This window comes from Asterias amurensis, chromosome 21, assembly GCF_032118995.1.
Source record: "Asterias amurensis chromosome 21, ASM3211899v1".
In the NCBI taxonomy this organism is placed as follows: Eukaryota; Metazoa; Echinodermata; class Asteroidea; order Forcipulatida; family Asteriidae; genus Asterias; species Asterias amurensis.
This window is the reverse complement of record NC_092668.1, coordinates 2,138,846-2,156,660: the sequence shown is the minus strand read 5'-3', so window position 1 is coordinate 2,156,660 and position 17,815 is coordinate 2,138,846. Positions and strand designations below refer to the sequence as shown.

Here is a 17,815-nt window from a genome sequence, read left to right as displayed (position 1 = left end):
TGTTCCTGGAACTTCCCAAGGTCCGTCGATATCCATACATTGAATCGAAACGTACGTAATCAGCGCCATTTGCATAACCTCGTAAACAGCTCCCAGATTAATAGGGCACGGTGCAGCACTTAAACCATCTATCGATGAAGTCTGCGCAATGAATTGAGACTTCTTCATTGTCAGTCTTCACCCACACGCTATGCAGTGTCATTACCGCGCAGCCTTATACCCCTTGACCAACATAATTTTCCGCCCGGTATTGATTAGACCAAGACACACAACATGAGACCACTGTAGCTCTTACTCTGTGAATCATCATCAGCGTTGTCGTCAGTGTGAAGCTTTAACCTTTAGAAAACAGAAAAAAAAAAAAAATAAGAAAAATACCCAGCGTAGTCGGAATGGGTTGCTATCCGAGTGTGATGGCAGTGTGCCCATATGTACGTATGTTGGGATATTCCGCAATTCTCAATTAAACCTCACGTCACGCATGCCAGTGCCTACCCAATCCCCAGGGAGCTTTTCCCTCTTGCCAGATGGTAATCAATAGTGTCGTGTGGAGCCACGTACTGGGGGGAAAGATTTAATTTTTACAACTCCAGATACATTTTGGAACGGGATGCGGAGACATCTCCACCATTGTTGTCCACCAAAGAATATTCTCATCTTAATTTTTTTAAATTGTAAAAACACCAGATAGATTTTCTTCTTGTGGATGATGAATATTGAAGTGGGGCCCTGGTGACACCTTTTTGCTCTGTTTTACGGACTTGAACCTGGTGTTGAAGGGCAGTCACGACGGCGTCTAGCACACACCAGCGTATAGATGATGATCAACGTTTTACTCCTCTAAAAGCGTGGGCGTTCATGTGCCCCAATCACAAGGAGAATTAATCATAACTTGACTGCACTTCATTCTACAGTGCACCGCCCCAGGGTTTTCAGATGCAGCGCATTGGGAGAACCTATGAGAGCTCCCTGATCTGAGTCAGTATTTAAAACCAAGTCTGTGTTCTGGCAGTCGGCCACTTATCGTCCGTGACTCAGTGTGTGCTGTTCAGTGTGTGCCGGTATTGTTCTACCCTTGGTCATCAAAGCAATGGTGACGTTGCGAGACTTTGTGTTTTGAAGTTGCAAAGAAGACACTATCATTGTGGAGACAAATTATGTACTGTTGGAATTTTTACCACAGTGGAATAACTGTTTTAATTTGAGAGAAAGTTAAGGCTCTGGAGTTGATGCTTGGTGGTTTGGTGATGAGATGTAATGAAAAACGGGGTACACTTAAGCGTTCGGGTGAACTGACGGCTCATAAAAAATCACCTGGATTTCATCTGGTGCAGCTGGCTTGACTTTTCATGCGGCCGGCACGGACTTGACAAGTCTGATGTTCACAAATATAAACCACGAGTGCAAATTTAAACTAGAGGGTAGGCGTACTTTACAGATCACCCATCTCGGGTATCGACGAAAGAAGTAGAGGTGTTTCTCTAAAGAGCAGTGACACAATTCTTTTCCTGTGACACTTAAGAAATCAAGTCTCAAAGATTCTTCAGTCGCTAGACTGATTTCAGTTTCTTACTGGCAACCAAGATGTATCCAAGCTGATGATCTGGGTAACTGTTTTACTCTACAAATGTAGCTTACCGTGGAATTCTTCAGTGTTGTCTGCAAGGAAGTATTTTGACGGCGGATATTTTGAAGAGGACTGACAAATTTGTTTTGTGGATTTGCGCGGAGGGAACCACCAATTTCTTGTGGATTTTCTTGAGGTGAAGCAAGAAAAAACGGCCTCCAAGATGCGTACCCATTCACTGTAGGTTTCTATTTTCTTGTTATTATTGTTCTAAGTATCCTATGTTAAGTTTTGTTTGTTTGTTTTGTTTGTTTGTTTATCTTCTTGTTTTCTCTTTTATGAAGTGTTTTGGTGAAATTATAAGCAAGGTGGTGTTTTTGTATTTATTTTCTCACGGATGTTTTAAGAGTTTTACTTTATTTTGTTTTTGTTTATTGTTGTGAATCTTTCAGCATATCTACAACAGTCCACTGTTTCATGCTCTATTTAATCATAATGCATGAATAACACTAAACCTCTGGTTATTTATAGACTAGACTTCTAATTAAAATAAATTTGTATTGTAGGTATTGCACATCATGGAGTTGATTTCGTTTTGATCATGTGTACGATATGAGGATGATAAGGATGGTATTATGGGATGATAAAAACAAACAAAAACCTAATTGTTTTGTTTCAGTTTCTTCATTCATGTACGTATCCTACCTGATGAGCTTGGTTAAACATTAAAGCAATAAAACATGGTTGGATAAGTAAGGTTACTGACGTGTTCTTGAAAATCTATAAAATGAAATGATACTTAAGTTAAAAATGTATGACACATGAGGGGGAAACGATCCATAAAAACCTCAATTGATTGTTTGCTTAAATTATCGCTTGTTATTGCAGGGCTCAACCTTTACATTGGATCACTAGGCTGAGGCCAGCTAATTTACATTTACTGTATCATCGGGCCAGTAAACTTATGTAGGCTTCGCTCTTAACTTTTTTTATTTGCTGGTCAGACGGACTAGTTAACAGGGCCCAATTTCATGAGATGCTCAACACAAAAATTAAAGGATTACCAACCAAATTTCCATTTGTTGCATATTGCTTGATACTGGTATTCAGCTGTTGTTTGCCAAATCCTGAAAACCAAGTGGATATATATTTGGTTGTTAACCCTGTTTTTATCAAGGAAGAAATGTCATACTAAGCAAATTTGTGAGCTTAGCAGCTCTATGAAATTGGGCCTTGGTCTGTGAGCATTCTTTAAGAAAAATCACCTTCAACACTGGTGGAAACACTGTGTGAGCATGTGTGTATTAAAGTCCACCTAGTATTTCAAACTCTGCCTTATGTGTGGACCTCTTTTGTTCTCAGTCCACACTTCTTAATGTATGCTTACTACTGACAGGTTGAAATTGTGAGTGTGGACCAACATTTCTATTTTTTGCATCCCTGTGGAGACTTATTTTACTCTTTAATTGTCCCCTTTGTTTGTTAACATCTCCCATAGATTTTATACAAAAAATTCTGTGTGTACATGTACATCCCTTTCCTTAGAATTCCCCTGTTAAGAACTATTGCGCCTTATGCGCGTGACGTAATTTGAGAAGGGCGCCCTCCAAGCTAGAGGTCAAAAGAAGGTTGCTTATTGGCTTATCCTATGTGCCGCAAGCCCATAAGTGTGCGATTTCCCTTGTTTGATCACCAATTTATGTCTTAAGATGGTCGTGTGATGAAGTAAATGCTATAGGGTTCCTCTATCTTTGGCTCTAAAAGGTAGCGAATCATTATTTTTTAAGTGAAACAAAAACCTTGTGTCCTGTTCGAAGATGAAAACTGTGTTCATGTACTTCGGCCACTGTATCGATGCGCGATAGCCCTAATGCATCATAGCAATACCAGAACCTTCCAATTTGCCCGTAGCACTTAACGTCCACAATTTACACACTACTCGTTTGTCCAAAGCCGCAAATCAATTTTAATTTGCATAATTAGATTTTCACATTCAATTTCTCGGTGGCCTCTGTATACATTCAGGTCGCGGCATTTGTTGTGCTGGTATCTCTGTAAAGCTTTAAAAAAAACTATGTTGTTCTGCTTTGGATAATTGAGCACTAGTGCATGTGCAGACACATTATAATTCTACTGATTACATTGCATTATGTGTTTTTTTGGCGGCATCAGGTGTTATAGGGAATACAATCAGCATTTGATGTACTGCGTATGACTAGAAAAGAAATAGTGTGTTCAAACGCTGTTGGCTATGGTTGGTTGGTCTTGACGCTAAATCATACACCACATGAGAAATACACTGGCATAATAAGCAGCCTTGGTCCATGATACTGTGTGCCAAGAACCATCTCAAAACACTCCATCTTGTGAGGTTGCGGAGGATTCGGTCAACGTCTCGAGCTGACTTTCGTAAGATGAAACGCTTTATCGGAAATTAAAAGCTGGTGGAGGTTCCCTGATGTGATGAAGATATCTCCTACATTGTGGATTTCATTTTGTCAGATCCGAGAGTTACTATCGTGCCCGCGATTCAACGATCTTGCATCTCAATATTTTGATTTGCTTCTTTTACTCGGCCGAATATGCTGAATTACATCGTTGAGTTGTTAGGCATCTGCATTGTCAAAACCCCAAACGTAGTAAACCGAATCTGAGATTCTTTCACGGCGCAAGTCACATCAGATTCTTTGAGTGATTGTTCTAACCAGACAAAAGGCTTCAAATTCAATCGAGCGAGATTTGAAAATTCAACACATCCTCAACGACATGATGCACATAAAGTGTTTGTGCAACGATGTCGATGAACAATTTACAGAATTTGTCAGTGTTGGGACTTTCTCTCAAGCTAGACCTGTCCGCATTTTGAGTACTTACATGTAGTAGATTTGTCGCTCATTTGATGTTTTTTTTTTTTTTTTTTTACTTTCCTCAGGTTGAAGGCCCCTGAGATTGCCATCAACGGCCTGAAACAAAACATGGCTGCTTCAGAGTATGACGAGATCAGGTCTCGTTACCACCTCAAAGAAACCGTCGGTTCAGGTAACAATATTTATTATTTTTTTTACTTTTAAACTGCCTTTTAAGATTTTGCGAAAAAGAAGAAGAGTTTCTCAGAGGTCAGTACCTCATGTGGGAAATTTAAATTTTCACTTGAACATAATTTTAACTTAAACAATTTTTTAGTGCCCAAATTTTGAAGAAAAAAAAAGAAGAGTTTCTCAGCGCTCAGATTAGGCATACATACCTTTCTGTGGGAAATACAAATTTTCACTTGAACATTTTTAAGGACACAACGGTAGGGACCAGGGGCATGGAGGCATCTGTCTTCATTGCCTTCCTTAAGTTTCATGTCTGTATCTTCATTCTTTGATCTTAATTTCCCTCTTCTCACTAAGGTGGTTTTGCCAAAGTGAAGTTAGCAACTCACATTGTTACTGGAGAGAAAGTAGCCGTGAAGATTATGGACAAGCGAGCATTAGGGGTAAGTTCACTAGGGCCCAATATTATAAAAGCACAAAAAGTAGCACAATACAATTTTGCTAACCAGAATAAGTTTACCAGCCAAACTACCATGTCACATGTTCAATTTGTGACTGGTATCCTGCTTATTTCTGCTTAGCAGAAAATTATTTAGCAATATTTGCTGCTTTAAATAGCTCTATGAAATTTGGCACAGGTAAACACATTTTTTTTGGCTTACTGCAGGAGAGGAATAGGAGCATTCTGCAGATTTTCGTACATTTAGTTTTTTGTGTATACTCCAGTGAGTATTGCAGACCAAACACTGTGACTTGGCTATAATTTTGTGTTGTCGTCAGGGCTGGGTTTGTACAGTAACAATCTGAGAAAAGTAATTAAATGAAGACCTCGATACTCGCTACACATTCAGACAAAAAGAACTAGGTTTCGGCCACGCAACGCTTCGTTGAAAGCAATCTTCCCCGCTGTGACCTGGAAAACGTTATCAAATTCCCATTTTGTCTTCATAAAGATTGGGTCCCACATTAACCTATTTTCACATATATTTAAAAAAAAAAAACCACCAAAATCAACATAGAAGGCAAAAATACGCTGTACATTTGGACTGTAATGCAAGACGCAATGTGTGTATTTTCTTTAACAAAATGGATATTCTTGGAGCCTTCTCATAGATACTCAGGTTTCTTTATTCTTTTTGTAGGAGAACAGATGCGACTCTGTTGTGAGAGACTGATGTCGTGTAATGACTTGTACGATGATACTAATACCTGATCTAAAATTTCAAATTACTGTCTCGATCCTCTTCTTGTTTTTTTGTTTCCCTCTCCGACTCTTTGCCAAAAAATAATTGAATTTAAGAAAGTGTTAAAAGACTTTTGCCTTACCCTGGACGCCCCTGCCAACAAAGAATTATGTCCGAAGATTTAAAATAAAATAAACAAATAAATACCTTGGATGTTTTTCAGGCCGATTTGCCAAGAGTAAAGACGGAGATAATGGCTATGAAGGAACTGGTCCATCAGCACATCTGCACCCTGTATGAAGTGGTAGAAACAAAACACAAGATCTTCATGGTCATTGAGGTGAGTTGACAATCTCAAGTAATGTGTTTTTTACTCTGGGAGCCATTTTTGCTTAACTAAGTTTTAGTATTTAACATTTTTAATCTTTGTATACAACTGACACGTTATTTTTGTCTGTAGTGTGTCTTTATAACTTTGGCCTTTTTAAATTGTAAAGTGCATCAAGGGATCTGTGATCCAGAATGCGCAATATAATTGATGTTTTATTATTATTATGTAGGGTAAGGCAGTTTTTGTCTTTAGAATACCTCTATGACCCTTTTCACACTACAGATCCACTTCCAAGGTAGTAAAACCCCTGGTGATTCCAGGGGAATTTAAGCCCCGGTTGTTTCACATCCTATGTTATACTTTGTTATTAATATTTTATTCTATCTTTCTTTATAGCTTTGACTTTAAATCAGCATTGCAATGACAAAAACTATGACCTGTAAGCTTAAATTGATTTGATTGATTGATTTATTTGTATTTATTACTATTTTCTGCCTATGGTTTTACTATATTTTTGAGGGTTGCAGGTGTTGTTTCAACAAATCATGGATTTCATTTGGGACTGAAAATGTTCTGTTTATAGATTTTGTGATTGTGGCGAGCATTAAGATTTTCATCTTTTTGAAATGGAAAGTCATCGACCTTAAAATATTCATAAAGTCGGCCCATGTTGTGTCTATGACAACTTCCTACGCAATGTGGAGAGAGATTTGAAATATGGGTCTACGTACGTGCACGTGCTCTCGTACTGCCTGAAATGCCGATGTGATTTAAAAAATGAGGGGTTACATGCGAAGTACACAGCTGTGGTTATATTTACAATCCGATTACGCAGTCCAACATGTTTTCATCACTGAAGAATTTGATCCTCTCTGGCTAGATGCCAGGAGTTCGTGATGTAATGTACAATAACACAACTGAGCTGGGCCCAATTTCATAAAGCATGTAAGCTGCACAAAAACATGATGCTAAACACAGGAAAATCTTGCTTGGCAAAAGCAGGTTACCAGCATTGACTGGTTAAGTTTACACTGTTGCGAATGGTTCCCTACTCATTTTGTGCTTGGCAGAGAAATTTGTCAAGCAGTATTGTCTGCTAAACAGCTTTAAGAAATTAAGCTTAAACTGTCTTACATATTTATGAGTTTTGTTTTTAAGTTCAGTTACTTTGACATTCTTAGGTAAACAAGCTACTCATTTTGTGCCTGGCAGAGAAATTTGTCAAGCAGTATTGTCTGCTAAACAGCTTTAAGAAATTAAGCTTAAACTGTCTTACATATTTATGAGTTTTGTTTTTAAGTTCAGTTACTTTGACATTCTTAGGTAAACAAGCTACTCATTTTGTGCCTGGCAGAGAAATTTGTCAAGCAGTATTGTCTGCTAAACAGCTTTAAGAAATTAAGCTTAAACTGTCTTACATATTTATGAGTTTTGTTTTTAAGTTCAGTTACTTTGACAATCTTGGGTAAACAAGCTACATGTACATGTAGATTTGATTTGTGTTTACATCGTAGTCCTCTTGGAGAAACTAGCGTGGTGCCGGTGTGGGGTCATAAAGGTCATTGGGTCTGGGTTTTTTTTGGTCACTACACTTCAATTCAAAAATTATGAATTAGTTTTCCACTGAAGTTCACTGTATGGGAAACCGATCAGGACATTCCTAGACTTAGACCAATTATAGTATACACCTTAGGCTGATGTTAACAGAGCCACTAGGGATGTTCGTCTAATACCAAACAGACTTTATATTTTTAGAACTGAGCAACCTTCAAGAGAACCTCTCTGTAAATCAGTGTGCAACTTAAATTATTTCAAGAGTTACATGTAACTACAAATTGTCTCCTGAAGACGAGCAGAGTATACTGTTCGGAACGCCGAGACCATACTGGCTCTTTTCAGAGCTAACACTTACACAAAACATATTTTTTACATGGTTGTACCCGCAAGTTTACTATTTATTTATAGTTAATTCTTATTGTTCACATGATGCAAAGCTTCAGTCTAAATATTTCATTCATTCATTTCTTTGCGAATGAATGCCTTGACAAATTCCATCTTTAATTGTAGAATGTCCTTTATGAATAATTGCTGTGCAGGCATTTTAAAGCGCCCCACAAAAGATCATAGTGATTACAAAGCTAAAAGAAAATTAAAAATACAATAATGGTCACTGTAAAATTTAAAAGCAATATGTTGGCTTACAGAACAAAAGCATGAATGGTTAAGTCCGATAAATAAATAGAAAAGAGCTGGGGGGTCTTGGTTTCGGAAATAAAAAGTGTTTTTTTTAATGAAGATTGTTTGGTTAACTTTGTATTTCTCATACTTATTTTATGTATTACTTGCTATCATTTATTTGGTTAAAGGCAGTGGACACTATTGGTAATTACTCAAAATAATTATTAGCATAAAAACTTACTTGGTAACGAGTAATTGGGAGAGGTTGGGAGTATAAAACATCCTCTGAAGTGGAGTAGTTTTCGAGAAAGAAGTAATTTTCTACGATTTTGATTTCAAGACCTCAGATTTAGAATTTGAGGTCTCAAAATCAAGCATCTGAAAGCACACAACTTCGTGTGACCATGGTGCGACAAGGGTGTTTTTTCTTTCATTAATATCTCGCAACTTCGAAGACTGATTGAGCTCAAATTTTCACAGGTTTGTTATTTTATATGCTTATACTGAGATACACCAAGTGAGAAGGCTGGTCTTTGACAATTACCAATAGTGTCCAGTGTCTTTAATTTGTATTTTGTTTACAACCAGTCTGAATTATTAATTTTATTAGAAAATGTGTTTATTGTTTTCCAGTATTTATTTGAAAAGCAAATACCAAATGAAATCACATCTGTTGTTGTTTGTTCATCTCTTTGTAAGAACAAAACACGTATACACATATGCATGTCATACACACAAACATAGAAAGTGTACACACATGTGTAACAACACAAAAGACCCAAGAACAAAAATTTATTTAAGATAAAAATAGCCACTTGGACTGAGTGATAATTATGACGCCGAGATCTAAGCCTATGATGTCATTCAAACCTATGACATCAGTACCACCACTGCGATGTCATAATCCATGCTCGGTAGTGCGCTCGTGCATGACGCATTACCTAAGGATGATTATTTCCGTGCAAGTAGATGAGAATATTCATTTTGCAATTTGGACAAAAGATGATTACGTCATTCCACGCACATCTTTTTTTATTTTATTATTATTAAATTATTTGTTTATGGCTGTTGAAATATTTTCTACATAGCATTGCAGTGGTTTTATTACACCATGTTTTTTCAGGTTGCAGTTTATGACTCGGGCCTGAAACTTCACGGAGGCCACAAAAGCGGTTGCCTCCATGCCTCCTGGTCATTGCTTTGGTGCCCTTGAAATGCTCTCCCAGTAGAAATTCAGAAATTCTTATGGGGTGCTCTTTACCATAGAGGAAATGTATGCCTTGATGCCCTTGCCCTTTCAAAAAAACAAAGCATGCAGGCCTGATGACTTATACATGTAGTCACTCTTTCTGATTTTTACTGAGTGGGCTGCTGACAATACTGAATGTATACCCACCTCATTCAAAACAAAAACTTAGTTCACCATTGATAGATTCATAAATAATGCCCATTTATGTAAGTATGCGTACATGGACATGTACGCCCACATGAACATGTTTTAGCAGTTGTCACGACATTCCGTCATCGCGTCCAAACCATTTGAGCTTTTCTTAACCTCTTGTAATTCTCACCCTCTGATCCTCCTTTCAGTATTGTCCAGGTGGGGAGCTTTTTGATTACATCGTCGCCAAAGACAGACTCAAAGAATCTGAGGCGAGAAAATTCTTCCGACAGATTTTATCAGCTGTCGCTTACATACACGACAAGGGCTACGCCCACAGAGACTTGAAACCGGTAAGAAGATTGTTTTGAAATTACTGCTGTGTTGAAATACATGTAGTCAAAGCGAGGTGTATGTAGTAGTGATAGTTGCTTCTTATATAGCGCGCATATCCGCCACTCAGTGACGCTCAAGGCTCTTTAACGTACAGTATTTTCCTGCAAGTTATGTGGGACTATGTAGTTTCTTTTCCAGAGCAGTCAGGGTTCTCCCAAGGATTTTTCAAACCTGTGGACCAACATTTTTTTAGGTTCGGCCAAAAACGTCTTTGGAATGTTTTCTACCTGGTGGCTAATCTTGTCTTGGTTCAAAACCCTTCAAAATAAAATGTTACTATTTTTGGCCGAAATTTGCGCCGTTTTGGCACATAAACGGTCCGATACCCTTCCTTGTGCAAAGGGCAGAACCCTGGTAGTAAATGCCCAGGAGCTGTTAAACTACTCGAGTGGTTGGAGTTTGAATTACATTCAAGTTCGCATTCTCATACTGAATTCAACATCGTGAATGATCTGTTCTTCAAAGACCCGTCACGTATTGCACGATTTGAATTCATCAAAATGCGACCGATGAAACTAATCCACATCCGTCACAGAAAACTTCATGCTCCGTCGCGACGGCATGCCGTCAGAAGATGTCGTGGGGGGAGATGTTGATGTATTACACCCACAGCATGCTATGAGCTGTGTCCCCAACTAAATTTGCAGATGTATCTCGTAATTACTTAACCATATTATTCCGTCCTGCAGTCCTAATTTTAGTTGGCATTACGTTAGAATGATAATAACATCTCACACACTGTCATTATTATTATGTTTTTACGCTGTCGTGTCGATTGAAAGCAACCACCAAACTCACTCGTGCAAATGGTATTATTATATTATTTTCATTTTTGTTTTGCTTCAGGGTGTAAACAGATATGAGATGCATGTATTTTTTTATAAGAGATGTTAAATTTGCATCGGGGACAAAGAATATTATTTTTGGTTTTTACTCATACACCGATGTGTGTTTACACTGTATACGTTCAGTACTTTCCCCGAGTCCTGAGAAAAAATATCACAGGCATGTTACTCGGGTGGGATTCGAACCCACGACCCTTGCAATTCTAGAGCAGTGTCTTACCAACTAGACTACCGAGGTTGCCCGATAGCTAGAGGCAGTTTGAATCCTATGTTTTGTATTTTTTTTTAGTTTGGGTACTACGTGTACCTGCACATACTTGGGTGATCTTCTTTCTCGTTTTTGATTTTGTTTGTAGTTTAACCAAAGTGTAGAACATGCTGAAAATTGACTGTTCACTATTTTCGTCTGAGTTACACAACTGCTTTTTTTTTTAAAGCTCAAATTTTCAAGTTTTTTCTCTCTTCATTAATCATGTTTATTGATCACAGAAAACATGAACACTGTCTGTGACTATTTTGTCAGGTCTACCAATACTGTATAATGCCTTTAAAGTTTTAGTTAGAGTGAAACCAAACCTATAAAAATGGCTGATCCGTTGGCATAATCATTAGCGGTCGGTTGCCCTTAAAGGAACACGTTGCCTTGGATCCGACGAGTTGGTCTATTAAAGGCGTTTGAAACCATTTGTTATGAAATGCATATAGTTAGAAAGATGTTTTAAAAGTAGAATATAATGATCCACACAAGTATCACTCGAAACTACACGGTTTTCCTTTTACGTCGCGAACTATCACGGTCGGCCATTTATGGGAGTCAAAATTTTGACTCCCATAAATGGCCGACCGTGTTAGTCGACAGGGTAAAAAGAAAACCACGCAATTTCGAGGCATATTTGTGTAGATCATTGTATTCTACTTTTACAATATCTTTCTAACCATATACATTTTACAACAAACGGTTACAGAACGATTTTCAAAGACCAACTCGACCGATCCAAGGCAACGTGTTCCTTTAAAGTTTTAGTTAGAGTGAAACCAATGCTATAAAAATGGCTTATATGCTTAGCATAATCATTAACGGTCGGTTGCCCTTAACCAATGAATAATGCAAAAGGTCACAAAATAACAAACTATTAACAAACTAAATGTACAATAGTTGCTGGTACCAGTACAAAACAAAATTACATAAAACTTTGTGAAATACATCTATCTACATACACCTTCTGGAATTTACTTAAAATGCTCTTTTGTCAGAGAGAACAAGTACTTGCAAGTTGAGGTTTCTCAAGACAAAGTGAAGTGTCCAAAGGGTCGATACCTTGCCTTGTTTGACTGATAACCATGCCCTGGTTTACACATAGAGGTGTAAAGTAGCCGATATATATGCAGTTCTTCTGCATACACATCAAACAAGTTCAAATAGAGTGGCAGTCCAAGCTTTCATGCCCACACAAACTTAATTAATACCCACGGCTTGTTCTTGCATTTGTCCATTTGCATTTTTTGGACCTGGTGCCCTTTCTTTCTCCGATGGTTTTTTTCTCTTAAATGTGCGCTAGTCAGGTTACCGGTCTTGGCGTTTTATAACCGTAACTCCATATATTGATTATTTGGAACAATCTGTTTTGTATCTCTTAGCGGGTAGTGCTGCATGTACGTAACTTACTCCACGGAACCTTTCAGTGTCACAGGTTAGGTTTCACATGGGTTTCAATACCATTAATGGATAAATTTACGAACGTCGTATCATATCATGTTCCCCGATATAAATAGACGAAGAAATGAGCTGGAGTTTTTACTTGTCATCCTTCGTCACATGCCACCCCTCCACTAAGTTCACTCAGTGACTCGCAACGAGAGAGCCCATATGCCCCCCTTTCACAAGCTCCTCCCCCTTTTAGACTAATAAACTTTGCATGCATACCAATTTTTATCCCCGGCGTTGAGATTTGTGTCTGTACACCAGCAATCACAAGATCAGAACCACCTCAGTTGGTTCAGGTTTCATATGTCGTAGGTCAGTCAGTGCTGGCTTGATTATTGTGGCCGTTGAAACATAGACCAGACCCGGCAAATTAGTCGGGGAGCAGTTGCCTCGACATTATAGTCTCTTCGCTAATGCAGTACCAGTGCATTATGGGATGGTGATGGTGCTTGTTTTTCTAGGTCACTCCGTAGTGTACTTAGGAAGGATGCATTCTCCCTTGTATTAACAAGTTACGACGACCCCCCCCCCCAAACTTGAACCAACCTCCTAACAATCAATAAACAATTTGTACAAAGCAATGTAATAAACAAAATGAAAAACCTACAATAAAAACCACCTGCCAAAATATAAACAGACATCATACGTCAAATAAAACAATGAAAAGGAAAAGAAAACACCAAAAAAGAAACAACAACAAGCTTGTGCTAATAAACTAAGCTTGCACATTAGCATGTTGGAAGATTTATACAAACTCACAGAGCGTTACATGTAAAGGCCGAGAATGGAATATTTATTTAAGTCTTGTCAATCTTGAAAAAATTACCATTTTCTTTAAAGGCAGTGGACACTATTAGTAATTGTCAAAGACTAGCCTTCACAGTTGGTGTATCTCAAGATATGCATAAAATAACAAACCTGTGAAAATTTGAGCTCAATCGGTCGTCTAACTTGCGAGATAATAATGAAAGAAAAAACACCCTTGTCACACAAAGTTGTGTGTGTTTAGATTGTTGATTTCGAGACCTCAAGTTCTAAATCTGAGGTCTCGAAATCAAACTCATGAAAAATTACTTCTTTTTCGAAAACTATGGCACTTCAGAGGGAGCCGTTTCTCACAATGTTTTATACCATCAACCTCTCCCCATTACTCGTCACCAAGTAAGGTTTTGTGCTAATAATTATTTTTTAGTAATTACCAATAGTGTCCACTGCCTTTAAACATATTTTTGGCTCTTGCCATAAAAGACAGGCGTGATATTCTTCTCACAAAAGTCTGATTTTGTGATTAAGTAGCATTAAAGTCTGCACTTTGTATGTACATGCAGGTCAGCCCTTGCACTCGAAAGTTTTTCCTACTTTTCCCCAAGAACAAAAATCATGCCTGAAAACATGTGTACAAGTTAAATACACATCTTTTTGTGTAACGTTATTTTTGTCTAAAATACTTCTATAAGACTTTCCTGTTGTGGAACTTCTTGCTAGAAGAATCTGCCTCACGGTCTAGGAGCAGCGGGAGGCAGTGCAAGGAGGCAGCGCAAAGCTTGAAATAAGACCCAGCAGGTGGCCGATGGTTAGATACATTCTTGTAGCAGCTTATGGTGTCCTCTTTCTGGCTTTGTCATCCTTCAAAATGACTGCTGTTGTGGATCTTGACTGATCATTGATCTTATAGGAGGTTTAGAAGGGATTGAAGGGAGCTGATCTTATAGGAGGTTAAGAAGGGATTGGAGAGAGCGCAGGGAAAATTTGCTAAGCACGGAAAAGTATTGCTTTACAGAAACAGATTACCAGCCAAAATTACATTAAGGTTACATTGTTGTGACTGGTGCCACACTCAATGTTTGCTTAGCAAAGAAGTTTGTCAAGCAGTATGAAAGTGGGCTATGTTGAGTTCTGCCATGGGGGAGGGAGGAGTGGGCTGGCAAGGGGTTGAGGGGAGGGGGAATTTTATTGATACGTCAGACCTTGAATTAATTACTTGGAGCCGTGAAGGCCAGTCAGGGCTCTGTTACTACTCCAAAAACTATGACCTTAAAGCCATTGGACCCTTTCGGTTCAGAAAAAAAATAAAAGTTCACAGATTTACAAATAGCTTACAGGGTTTACAGAAGGCAATGGTGAAAGACTTCTCTTGAAATATTATTCCATGAAATGCTTTACTTTTTGAGAAAACAGCAAAACAATATAAATTCTTGTTAACGAGAATTACGGATTTATTTTAAACACATGTCGTGACACGGCAAAATGGGCGAAAAACAAGGGTAGGTTTTCCAGTTATCTTCTCCCGACTCAGATGACCGATTGAGGCTTAATTTTCACAGGTTCGATATTTGAAATAGAAGTTGTGGTACACAAAGTGTGGGCCTTGGAAACCATTGTATACCGAAAGGGTCCAATGGCTTTAAAAACTTACTTGGTTATAAGAAGCACTGCAGCTTTTTATAATGCAAAGCATTTTGAGAAACAATTCCTTGAAAGCAATGTGGTTATAGAGAGAGGAGTTCAATAACATTTTAATCTGAGAATCGTGTTTCTGCATGGAATGGTTCATAGACTGTGTATTCCAATTTTGAATTATTCTTCCTGCGTAAATATAAACGCTCCAGATTGTTGGCGACATCCAAAATATGCTAAAAACTAAACCTCGCCAAAACAAAACAAAACATCAAAAAACCACTTCATGCACAATGTATTGTGTGCTTGACCATCCTTCATTTTTTTGCAATTACAAGAACAAAGTTTTTTTTTTGTACGGCAATTCAAGATTGCTTAATTGTGTGTTATCTGAAATCTCTCGTTGAGTCTGTCCCTCGAAAAGAGAGTCCATTAAGTCCGTAATATCCACCGATCGTTATCGCAGAATCTTCTCTGTGCATAACACTCCAATTTCCCTCAGATGTTCTCAGGTGACATAACCTCATATGTTTTTTTTTTATCTTATGGATGGAAAGACTCAATATTGAATGATGGAATAAATGGAACCCCATCTGCTTGGTGATAATTGCATGAGGAATTCGCAGTTGGGATAATCAAGTAGAACTTTTTGAAATGTAAAAAAAAAAAAAAAAAAAAAAAGAAAAAAAGAAGAAAAAAAAACACTGACTGAGACATTGGTTACTAATCCCAGTGTTGACCGCCAGTCACTTTCCAAATTTTTTTGCTTAGCTAAAATAAGCAAATAATTTTTGTCTCAGTCATGTTAGTCTGTCAGTGAGACGAAAATTATTTTTCATGTAAAAATGTATTATAAATGGTATGTTATGGTAAAATACCATAACTGGTTAGTACGTTGAGACTAAAGGAAAGAGTTTTTGTGACATTATTTTACTCATTTCTTAAACACTACAGCACCTCAGCAAATAGTATTTTTGAGGGAAGCTTTCTACTTTCTTTATCTTCAAACTGTTTAAAGGAACACGTTGCCTTGGATCGGACGAGTTGGTCAAAACAAAAGCGTTTGTAACCGTTTTTTATAAAATGCATATGGTTGGAAAGATGTTTTAAAAGTAGAATACAATGATCCACACAAGTTTGCCTCGAAATTGCGTGGTTTTCCTTCTACTGTGCGAACTAACATGGTCGGCCATTTATGGGAGTCAAAATTTTGACCCCCATAAATGGCCGACGTGTTAGTCGACGAGGTAAAAGGAAAACCACGCAATTTCGAGGCATGTTTGTGTGGATCATTGTATTCTACTTTTACAACATCTTTCTACCCATATGCATTTTATAAAAACGGTTACAAACGCTTTTCAAAGACCAACTCGACCGGTCCAAGGCAACGTGTTCCTTTAAGTTTAATGTAAATCTGTGGACATTGTGTAAGAAGTACCCAGACCCTTTAAAAAGCTTAATACTCTGCAGAGACCAGCACATTAAGAACAGGGTGTGATATGGGCCGTGAAATCTAGGTTAATATCACCCTCTTGTTGCTATGGATCAAGGATTCAAGTGTGCTTGAAGATAATTGAAAAAATAAATTATCGCATACTGTAGTCCTTTGGGACTCTCAGGCATACAGGGAGAATAGTTCTTTGTCAACTGATCGTGCTACCCTAGCGAAAACGAGACGAACAAAATGAATAAACAAGTCCTACTGTTACAAAAGTTACAAACAATTTAGCAGTATAGTTTACTTCTTGTATGTTTTGTTTAGTAAACCTGAGCTTAAAATAGAAATGAGCTAGGCACTTAACCATAGTTGATTCGTAAAAAGTTGGGTGGGTAGTGCATTCTGCTCTAGCAGTAGGGCTCCTAGTCATATGATATCATGATTTGTCCACGATGTTTTACAGTGAGGCATTATTCTCAATAAATATTCAATTAATTAACACAACCCCTGTGATGCAGTGTCAAATTCGAGCCCTAGTAAATTGGCTGATTACTGAATTTGAATTTGGAATGGCTTTCATCTTACATTAGAGTTATATATAAGAACGAGAGGGCGCACTGGCCTATATACGCGACCCGGCATGCGCGCAGGCGGCCATTTTCTAAGTTGACAAAACAGGCACGCACAGCGTATGTTTGTGCGGCCATTTTGTAAGTTGACACAACAGCATCGCGTATAGCGTTCAATAAATACAAACTCCAATATGTACTTCATATTCAATGCGCGTACAGAATGGCGCGCGTGTCTCCTTGCGGTCCCGTCGCATTTGTGCAAGAAGCAGCATCACCAGTGCGCCCTCTAGTTCTTATAATGTACACATACAACAAATTAAAACCCTTTCACTATTAAAGGGAAATCTTTCAGCCTTATATTCCTTGAATAAATTTTGAAACTTTCATTCATTACGCTCAAGAATTCAGCCATATACCGCTTTTTAATAAACTATTGAATGTTTTCCACATGCTGTGTGAGCGCCTGCATTAATAAACTTATGTGAACTGAGCTTGAATTGCCTTGATTTTGTTGTCTTTTTCAAATCGCTTCCAATCGAAGTGAGCCATGGTATAGAAAGGTTTATGAAATTAGAATTGATTGCGCCAATTCAATGGAAGACTGTTATTGTTGACTTGACCCACTGACATTCAACTTCTATCTTGTATTGAAAGTTCAAAGTGAACTGTTGTTTACTGTGAAATGATCCATACCACCTTGCGGGTGGGTACTAAATTAAGCGGTTTTTAGTTGCCTGGGGCAACCCAAAATATTCACAGGTGCAACTTAATGAGCAGGGAATT

The 17,815-nt window shown here is 38.0% G+C and overlaps 1 protein-coding gene across 6 annotated transcripts in view; it reads left to right on the top strand.

The window, feature by feature from the left end:
* The window catches only part of LOC139952980 (maternal embryonic leucine zipper kinase-like), a 60,835-nt gene that overhangs the window by 17,949 nt on the left and 25,071 nt on the right, over positions 1-17,815 (top strand). For 4 of the 6 annotated variants that reach the window (XM_071952336.1, XM_071952333.1, XM_071952337.1 and 1 more), the window contains exons 2-5: positions 4,500-4,606; positions 4,963-5,048; positions 6,013-6,129; positions 9,889-10,032. In XM_071952336.1, coding sequence (XP_071808437.1) covers positions 4,543-4,606; positions 4,963-5,048; positions 6,013-6,129; positions 9,889-10,032 — 411 coding nt within the window. In that variant the 5' untranslated portion in view covers positions 4,500-4,542. Of the gene's footprint in view, positions 1-1,184; positions 1,808-3,893; positions 3,977-4,499; positions 4,607-4,962; positions 5,049-6,012; positions 6,130-9,888; positions 10,033-17,815 lie in introns of those variants that run through there. The other 2 variants (XM_071952334.1, XM_071952338.1) reach the window with 2 other exon arrangements.